Raw genomic sequence first — 10,000 nt, 5'->3', positions numbered from 1 at the left:
CACACACACACACACACACACACACACACACACACACACACACACACACACACACACACACACACACACACACACACACACACACACACACACACACACACACACACACACACACACACACACACACACACACACACACACACTCAAACGCACACACACACACACACTCAAACGCACACACACACACACACACACACACACACACACACACACACACACACACACACACACACACACACACACACACACACACACACACACACACACACACTGACACACGCTTACACACAAACACACACAGAAACATATGCATATATATTTTTTCCGCCATTTCATATGTTACACCGACGGAAAATCACTAGCCGGAAATAGCATTCCTCTAAATTTAGCGGACACCATTGTTATTACCTTCACACACACACGTACACACACACGCACAAACACGGTCATGCATAGCTGGTCTTCATGATTGTCTCAGGGTGAAGATGGGATTGGCGGCGGAAACAATGCTAAGAAGTGATAGTAGTACTGTTGATATTATTTGCTATTTTGTTGTTAGCATCATTGATGTTGTTATTATTGTTGTTGTTTTTGTTGGTGGTGGTGTGTTTGTTCTTGTTGTTGTTGTTGTCCATTTTAATCTAATGGTGACTAGCATCGTCATTATCAATATTACTCTTTTTTTCTTGTTTTCGTTATTGTTCAAAGCAAATGCTATTTTGACTTGTCTTCAGCATCAGCAATGATGATTATTCTATTTATTTGTTTGTTGCTGAGCATATTTGATATTTTAGTTGTTTCATTTTTGTATTAATCGGTTGTCAGCAGTCGTACCAGTGTGACTGAATGGACAGAAGTTGATCCTATTTCCTGGCATGTAATCATGTAAACAAGTGTGAATATTGCTGATGGTTCGCATCAAATATCTTCAAGCCAAGAGACTGCGATACAGATACATATTTTTCGCTAGTTCGTCGAATAAGCAATACATCATTAAACATAGAAAAAGTCGAAAAAAGAAAAACTACAAACTGAGATAAACACTAACACTGAACATTCATGTCCCGTATATATAAATGATGGCACACTCACGATGGCGCCGCACACTCTCCCGTCGCAATTGCATCACATGATTTGATCCACGCAGCGATGCTTTCACATTAACAAGACAGACTCCAAGAAATGTTTTGTTGGCATTCTGGCATCAGCTGACCTGAGGTTGTGCATCATTACATCTGGCCTCCTGCCTTGGATTGTATTTATAGCCTGTGTTAGACTACATCAGGTGAACCATACCACACCATGAATATAATCTAGAAGATAAGATCTTGAATCGGTACACCTGAGTGAGTTAGAGACATTTACATTATTTAGGATTACCTTTAGTTTATGGTGGTTTATCAACTAAATCGCATGGCTTTCTGCTACTCATGTAACCTGAGTTTTTAATGGTTGAAGTGACTGACCGGAGGCCTTCTAGCATGGGATTGAGGCGAGTGCGTCTCCCTGACTTCGGCTCTGATTTGCAAGGACTTGGCCGTCGTTTGGCTTCATCCGGATTGCCGGAGAGTCTGAGCAGCATCGTGGACTTTGAGATACTAACAGTAACCAGAGTGAAGATAAAATTTCGGGATCGGCACGCCATGCCGAGGCTTTGATCTTGTCAGAGACTATTGACTATTTAGCTATTAACTTAGTCCAGAGTTTGATTTTCTGACTAACTATTAAAGCTAGACCCCCTCCCCCTTCTCGACTGACGACCACGTTTGTTCCTGTAACTTCAGAGGATTCAGAAACATCAGTCTTCATCTTAGAAACGCATGGTGCTGACCCTGATATATTGAGGACCGACCTAGATCACGGAGCAGCAGGCCGCGACGTCACAGACACGGAAGAGTCACCCCCGAAAGCCGACGAGTCGAAGGATACAGAAAGGCGATTCAGTCGAGATTCGAACGAGACTGACGAAGGCGATTACGCCGAGATTGGATCCCAGACTGACACCTCCACAGACACGCTAGTGTTCGATGTGTCTCAGAACGATTTAGATGCGACCTACACGGAGGAGAACTCAAGGGGAACGAGTGTAGAATTTGATCAGGCAACAGGAGCCTATATTGAATATCCGAACGAAGCCTCAGACGACGAATCTCTCAAACGAAGCCAGTCTGAGGAGGATTACAGCTCTTTAGGAGAAAACGATTCATTTTTCGTAAACTTCGAAGAGGAGCTAGAGAGAGTGGAGCAACAATTTCCGCAATTGGAAGCCAAACACTTGCTCTCAGAAGGAGCAGAGGAACAAGAAGCAGAGGAAGGTGTTGTGTGGGTGTGCGAGGTGGTAGAAGGGAGCAGTACGTGTTTTACGATTGACGAGGAGGCAGAAGAAGAAGAGAATCCTGCACCACAAATCGGGAAACTGGATTCCACGATGGGACAATATTACTCCAGTGCCTCTGGGGGAGACCCCTCCAGAGGCGATATCTCCGGGTCTTTACCTTCGTCTCCCCGGTCATCTGAAGGATGGAGAATGTCCATGGCTTCTACAGCAACAGCGGCTTCAACCGCTACTGCAAATTCTGATGATACCCTTGCCAAAGATATGTCAGAGCTGTCGTCGATTAATTCACGTCTGTCATATCTCGATGAAGGACAGGACGATGTCAAGGTCCCGTCATTGAACCAAAACACAGACCTGGATGTGATCCCTAAAGAGACCCCACACCCCGACCACACTCGACAAACAAGCATCAAAGACGCCATTGATGAGCTAGAGAGCATTGAACAGGCGGCTCAGACGCTGCTGCTGAAGCGGCAGTGTAGCGACGACGAGCGTGCCACCCCCGTCCCAGGCGATGCATGCTCCGTAATGCCATCAAACGAGAAATTCTCTCTCTCCGATCAACAGCATGTTACAGAACTCTTAAGCACTGAGGTTGGACAGGTTTATGAATCTAAATCAGCTGACAACATGACAGTAAAGGTTGACTCGAAAATGATTTACGAAAATTCCAACAAATCTGAAAGGTATGTATGTGTAGATAAATCTGAGGGCTCAATTCCCTCGGAGAATGTACACGAGAACGACAAGTATACAAAAGAGGAAAAAGTTTCTGTAATTATATCTGAGGACAAGCCTCCCCTCCCTCCAACAGCTGGCAGTCAGCCACCAAAAGTCGAAGTGAAACGTCGCTGGTTTTCACGGTCTAAGGAAATTCAGCCATACATATCTCGCGAGTCCTATAACAATGATAAAATATTCAAGGAATTGGAGAGGCTGCGCCGGAGCTTCCAAGAGAGCGATCTCAATGACTTCTTAGATACCCTCGAAAACACTGCCATTCCGGACGATATGGACGAGGCTTTTCTGCGACAGCTTCTTCTCGACATCCGAGAGGACGTCGAGGGCCCGGCCCCCGTGGTCGAAGGAGACGCTCAGCTGATGGAAGATACTGAAATCATCGAGGCTGAGGCTGCAACGCCTGAAGCTGAAGCAGAAGCTACTGCCGAAATAGCGCCCCGCCAGTCAGCCACAGGAGGCAAGTTCGAAAAGGTAAAGGAAAGGATTTTGGAAATGATTAAAGTGCGGAAGAAGGATAAAAGCAAAGACGGAGATGATGCTGAAACACTGAACCTGCAGAAGGAAGATTCAGTGTCAAACGATTTTCTTAAGGATGATTCCAGCCGCTCTGAGACCCCGCAGATTAGCCGATCCATCACTCCTCAGTCTCTGCGGCCTGACACCCCAGACTCTAAATCAAGCAGACCGCATACACCAGATACCTCAAAAGGAGATGAATCAAAGAAAGGTTTCAACATCGCCGAATTTCTCAAGAAAGGATCACCGAAATATCTCCGAAAGAAATATAAGGAACGAAAGAATCGTAAATCCGACGTACTGACGACTTCTGAGAGCGAAAGTGAAGATGCAGAAGGATATAGAAAAGATGTGAAATACTCAAATAATTCGTCCTTATCACAGAAGAAAACGATACTAACTGAGAGTCAATCAAGCCTGAAGGGAAGCAATCGATCTCTCACCGCTTCCCAGGAACTTAAGAAGGAAGTGAGGTTTGATCTCAACACCGATCCTCAGAGGAAAGGCAGCGACGAATCCAAAGACTCGAAAATAGAACCTGTAAAACCAATAATCGTGGACGAGAAAGCGAAGGACTCTCCCAGGCTCTCAGGGCCACAGATGATCACATGTGAAGCTCAGCAGCAGGAAACAGTCATCCTCAAAGAATTTGAAGAGACTACGCAGGAAATGGAAAATGACTATATCCTTAATCTTCCCTCAACCGTCGAGGACATTAACACGCGAGCAGAGAATTTGCTGCCCAGACTTCCCGAGCGAGCCAAGCCTCCAAGAAGAAGAAAGAAGTTGATACCTGCGCCCGTCGAGGAGCTGAGCGCTGACTTGCAGTCCGAAACGACCTCTACGACCTCCGTTGAGTCGGTCAAGGAGATCCGCGCCGAAAGTCTGAAGGTAAATGCAGCGCTCAAGGACGAATCTCCTCCGCCTTTACCTCCTTATGATGAAGTTACAGAGCTTCAGACGTGCACACCCACGTACATACAAGTTGTTGAAACGACTCGCCACCCCGAGGACGTCGCAGAAATAGTGGAGGAAATAACAGAAAGCATAGAAATAACAGAGAGAAGGGTGAAAGTTCCTCCTCCACCGGTAGCTACGACTGCAGCCTCATCTGCTACAGTTATCAACGAAATCATCATTCTTAATTCTGATGCTCCAGCCTCCGTAGCGTCTACGGCAGACAGCCATTACAGCGATGGTCTTGTGGATCCGATACCAGTGACGTCCGTGGCAACAATATCCGTTGCACCTGTCCCGGAGACAGCTGTGGTGGTAATGTACCCTCCAAGGACGCTACCGCTTCCCGTGATTCAGGAATCTCTAAATGAGGATCAGGTGTCCCTCCCGACTCCTAGCGAACCAACGTTATCCTTCAGTACTCTAACCTCGAGTGCCACGACGCCCTTAGATGGTGATAACAACGAATCGTTTTACGATAATGCAAATCCATTTGAAGAGTTTCAAGAAGAGGAAGACAAGACCCTCTCACTTCAGCCGGATGCAGCTGAAACTGTCGTCGGGCCCGAATCACCACAGGAAACCATAGTTATAGAGACTGAAAATAAAGTAGAGATTTCTGAAATGGTTGAACAAACAAGCAAAGAATTTACAAAGGCAGAAAAAACTAATTTCCAAGATCATTTCCAAGATGATAGTCTGAACTCGCAGATTATTGAAGTTACCCCTCAAATTTCGGAACCTCTAGTCGGGGAAGCGAATACTAAAGTAATTCCGCCTGAGTCACCTGAAGGGGTAATAATACCTGAAGAGGTAAGGGTAGATAATGAGAAAGTGCCCGAAGCAAAGTCAGAAACAAAGCCTGAAGGAAAGCTGGAAGCAAACTCTGAAACAAAGCCGGAAACAAACTCTGAAACAAAGCCAGAAACAAACCCTGAAACAAAGCCTGAAGCAAAGCCTGAAGCAAAGTCTGAAACAAAGCCTGAAGCAAAGTCTGAAACAAAGCCTGAAGCAAAGTCTGAAACAAAGCCTGAAGCAAAGCCTGAAGCACCTAAAGAAGAGACAAAACACGTGATAATAGAGTCGTCTGTGGTGGAAGAAACAACAGAATTGAAGTCGGAGACTAGTTGCACGAAAGTTGAAGATATAAAAAATAAACAGCTGACAGATTCTCGGCAGGAAGCTTGCAAGAGCCCTGAATTAGAGAAACATGAAATAGCTGATATTGATACTCTTGCTGCCTTGACAGCTGAGATGTTTAAATTCGCGAATGAAGATGAATCTAACAAAACGCAAAAGCAAGATAAGGTATTAGAATCAATCGTCGCCATCAATAGATCAGATAACATATCTTCTGACGCGGCCTCTCAGAAGGACTCCGCCGTTTCCGAGACACCGACAGCAGAAACAAAAGACACGAGCACCGCCACAGAAACGAAAGAGATGATTACCCAGACGGAGCAAGATGCAACTCCTCGAGCGAAATCTGTAAAGGACATGGTAATGAGCAACACGATTGCCATCCAGACGGACGCCACGCGTTACGTGCGTATGTACGAAGCGGCTTCCCAGACGGACACCGAGTATGAGACAGACCTGGAAACCGAGTCCGAATTAGAGGAGAATGCCTCGGGACGCTACGACGCCAGCAAGTGGCTCTTCAGGCCCACGAACGACGCCAAGACGATGGATCCGCAGCTGCAAGAGTTACACAAACAACAGCAGATGATGATCCAGGAGCTCCAGCAACAGAGCGTCATGCAGCAGCAAAAGGTGAAGAAAGCCCCCGAAGTTCCTCCGCGGCAATTTCAGCAAAAGATGCCCATGAAGGTGGTGGAGGAGCTGAAGACTGTCCTCGCAGAGAACGGAGACGATGCCACACGGCTGAAGAAGACCGCCGATCCTCCCCCCCGATGGGACTCGGATCTCACTTGGGAGAACGGTAGGTTGACCTCTAGTCCTACTAATGTTACTATGGAGACTAGCAAGACCCTAGTTCCCTCCAAAGACGCTTCATACTTCCCTGCTGATCCTATATTTCTTCCTGATTCCTTCCCTAACCACGTAACGCAATCTCAATCTCTCGCCACTGAAAACGCTCACACTAAATCTGAGAGGGACGGAAGGTTAGATAGGCGGCCATCATATTCAGTATCCACAGATGATCTGGCACCCATTCCCGAGGAGGCACCCGAAGCCAGTGCCAGAGCGGTGGGCGGTGTAGTTGACACGCGGCAGGCTTATGCTGTAGAAGCAGAGCCCGCAGGTGTTCCTCCCCACGCGTACCAGGCAGCAGCTGGCGCCTCTGCCCGTATACAGCAGACATCAGCTGATGCCTCTGGCTTCATGCATCTACCAGCTAGTGACTCCCATCAGCAGCAACAGTCATCTGTTCCTGTTTCTAATCTCATGCAGCAGGCAGCAGCTGGTGCTTTTCATAATTCACAGCAGACACCAGCTGGTGCTTCTCATAACGTGCAGCATCCTGCAGTTGGTATGCATCAGACACGTGACAGTATCTCTCACCATAATCACCAGTCACCTGATCGCCCAGCAGAAACAGCCCCACCTGCGCCAGGTAATGTCGCAGCGGATCAGCAGGCAGCAGACACCCAGGCCACAGCCAAGATCAGGGCCAACGTCTACCCCTGCTTTGCCCCCGTACCCAAGCTCCCTCGAGGAAAGCCTCCTGTGCCGCGCCCCGTCCGCCGCCTCAGCGCCGACGGGCAGGAGGACGGCTATCTGAGCGATCCTGGGGCGCGGCGTGGGAACGGCCGCCTCAGGCAAACGCCGGACAGGGCTAAACCTCCGGTGCAGACGCAGGCGGAGGACCGCGGCTACGCCACCGATTCGGAGGTGGTGGTGAAGGCAGAGGCGAAGAAGACGCTGCTCAGCACGTGGACGCCTTTCGGGCAAGCGGGGCGTGACCCTCCACCTCCTCCCTCCACCCCAGCTCATGGTAAGGAAAGTGTGCCACTAACACCTCCGACACAACCTGCTCTACCCGTAGACAACCCTCCCCCGGCCCCCCCTCCTATCCCCGCTCCTCCCCATGAATCCGCTTTTGACGAGCCGCTGACCCTCACCTCCCCTAGAATGGACACACTGACAGATGTCGGCCAGATGACGGAGGGCGATGGCGGAGCGATCTTCGATCATCTCTCCGGCGAAGATGCTGCCCCGAGGCTCCTCCGCCTCCAAGAGCTGCATAGATTATATCAGCAACGTCGAAGCTATTATGATGACAAGGAAGCCCCCATCCCGCCCTATGACCCATCTGCTTCAAGTCCACCTCAAGGCCCACCTGCTGGAGATAAGGAACCCTCCCCAGCAAACCTGCCAAAGTCCCCATCACCTCCTCCAATACCACCTCCACCGCCACCACGGCCCTCACCACCACCACTCCCTCCCCCACCCCCCTCAGACCCCTCCGATACCTGGCTCCCGGCGCCAGCTACCGCCAGTGCTGATCGTAGCGTCGCCACGGTAGAGTCTCTGTACCCGTGCCAGCCGGCCCGTGCCCATTCTGGCTACACTACAGACCCAGAACTGTCGTACCGCAGCGATCCCCCCCGACGACCGCTAACCTGGTGCCCTCAGTCCACGCTGCCCGTGTTCCCTTACCTTGACGACGGAGGTACCACCGCCGCGCCTCGCGCCCAGGATAGTGTCCTCGCTGAGGGATCAAGTAACAGTGCAGGTGATTTATCAACAGATTTACCTGAAAACACTTCAAGAGACACCGAACCGGCGAGGCAACCAGGGAGCTACGGCTCCCAGCGGCTACAAGCTCAGGGGCTGGGAGAGTGGCTTTTCTTCGCACGTCTTGACCGCACCAACAAGCTGCTGAGTCAATTACCGACGACCATGGAGCTGCGCCCCAGCACACAAGTGAATGGGTCCAGTGACGCTAATGGAGGACAGGACGCCGCCGAGGACGCCAGGCGGGACTCCCAGGACGCCAATTGTCGGAATGACATCGTGAAGTCAGCGAAGTACCCGGCGGGGGAGCAGAAGAAAGGTCACTCGTCGTCGTCACCACCCCCGCCCCCACGTCCCCGTACGCCCATCGACGAGCGTGACCCGGAGCTCGTCTACGCTGAACGCCGTTATCTTTCGTATTTCCAGGAACCTGCATTTAAGCAGAGTAAGAAAAGCGTCGAGCCCCAGGAAACAGGGCTCACTTACCAGCAACTCGAGGCACAGCGCCGATACAACAATTACTTCGTTGGTCCTCCTCGAGCTTCCACTCCGAGTGAGAACGAATCTGTCAAATCAGCTGAGCTCGACGAGGTTCAGCTGGCTGCTCAGCGCCGCTATCAAGCCTACTTTGAGCCCGGGCCGCCCAAGCCGCGAGCGAGAAGGTCGCCCGAGAAGCAAACTGAACCCGACGCGGAGCAACTCGAGGCCGAGAAGCGCTTCTTATCGTATTTCAACGCGGGCCCGCCACGCGCTCGATCCTCATCTCACACCGAGCGCACGCCCGAGCCCGACGCCGAGCAACTGGAGGCGGAGCGGCGCTACCTCGCCTATTTCAACCCCGGTCCACCTCGCCCTCGAACGTCCTCACAGGCTGAACGCACGCCCGAGCCCGACGCCCAGCAGATCGAGGCCGAACGACGATATCTGTCATACTTTAATCCCGGACCGCCACGCCCCCGCCCTCGAAGCGACTCATACGACCGCGAGACCGAGCCCGACGAGCGGCAGCGCGAGGCCGAAAGGCGATACTTGGCGTATTTCCAAGGAACTCCGAAGGCGAAACATAGGAAGGATGAAGAGATGGAGGAGAAGGAGGGCCTGAGGATCCCCCCGACCAGAGAGATGCTAGAAGCGGAAGAAAGATTCCTGAATTACTTCAAACCTGTGCCGTGCGGAGAGCCGAAGCGCTTGATCGAGCCTCCCGTGAGTGACAGTGATCGCGCTCGCCAGCAGCTCATGAAGGAGTACTGGGTGGCCCTGGAAACGCGAGTGGAACGCAAGGAGAAAAAGATCGTCAAAGTGAGTAAACCGAAGCGCGAGGTCGAGCGAGAAGCCACGCCGCCCACGCAACGCGAGCTCGTGGTCGAAGAGTTCCTGAAGCGCGTGAAGGACCGGAAAAAGGAGAAGGATTTGCATTTCGGTGACACCGACGACGAAGAGGAGGAGAACGCCGTAAAGAAAACACTCGATTTAAAACTGGGCGCTCCTCCCACCCCAGTCGCGGAAGCCACCACGCCCACAATCGAGGGCGGAGGAAAGATTTCGACAAGAGTTGCAAATGACTTGGACCTGTTCGTGAGTAAGGAGGGTGAGTGCCGCTAGCGCCACACATCGGCAGGCAGCGGAAACGAGGCACTGTGCTTGTGGTGTGAATTTAACTTCCAAGTCCCCCAGATGTCGTGACCTCTTCGGGGTCAGATCGAGTGCCAGTAGTAAATTTGAGCCTTCAGTGGCCGTAGTGACCCC

General features: G+C 50.9%; 1 protein-coding gene across 17 annotated transcripts in view; it reads left to right on the top strand.

Annotated features, from left to right (window-relative positions):
- Positions 1–10,000, top strand: part of LOC122247399 (uncharacterized) — a 411,544-nt gene that overhangs the window by 320,178 nt on the left and 81,366 nt on the right. For 15 of the 17 annotated variants that reach the window (XM_086539174.1, XM_086539175.1, XM_086539173.1 and 12 more), the window contains 2 exons: positions 1,785–6,494; positions 6,714–7,511. In XM_086539174.1, the coding sequence (XP_086395300.1) occupies positions 1,785–6,494; positions 6,714–7,511 (5,508 nt within the window). The remainder of the gene's footprint in view (positions 1–1,784; positions 6,495–6,713; positions 7,512–10,000) is intronic. The other 2 variants (XM_086539184.1, XM_086539178.1) reach the window with 1 other exon arrangement.

The sequence above is a fragment of the Penaeus japonicus genome, unplaced genomic scaffold (assembly GCF_977035675.1).
Source record: "Penaeus japonicus unplaced genomic scaffold, GWHDUDI00000001_assembly GWHDUDI00000008, whole genome shotgun sequence".
Classification (NCBI taxonomy): domain Eukaryota; kingdom Metazoa; phylum Arthropoda; class Malacostraca; order Decapoda; family Penaeidae; genus Penaeus; species Penaeus japonicus.
Note: the sequence above shows the minus strand (reverse complement) of the source record. Positions and strands in the feature narration are given on the sequence as shown.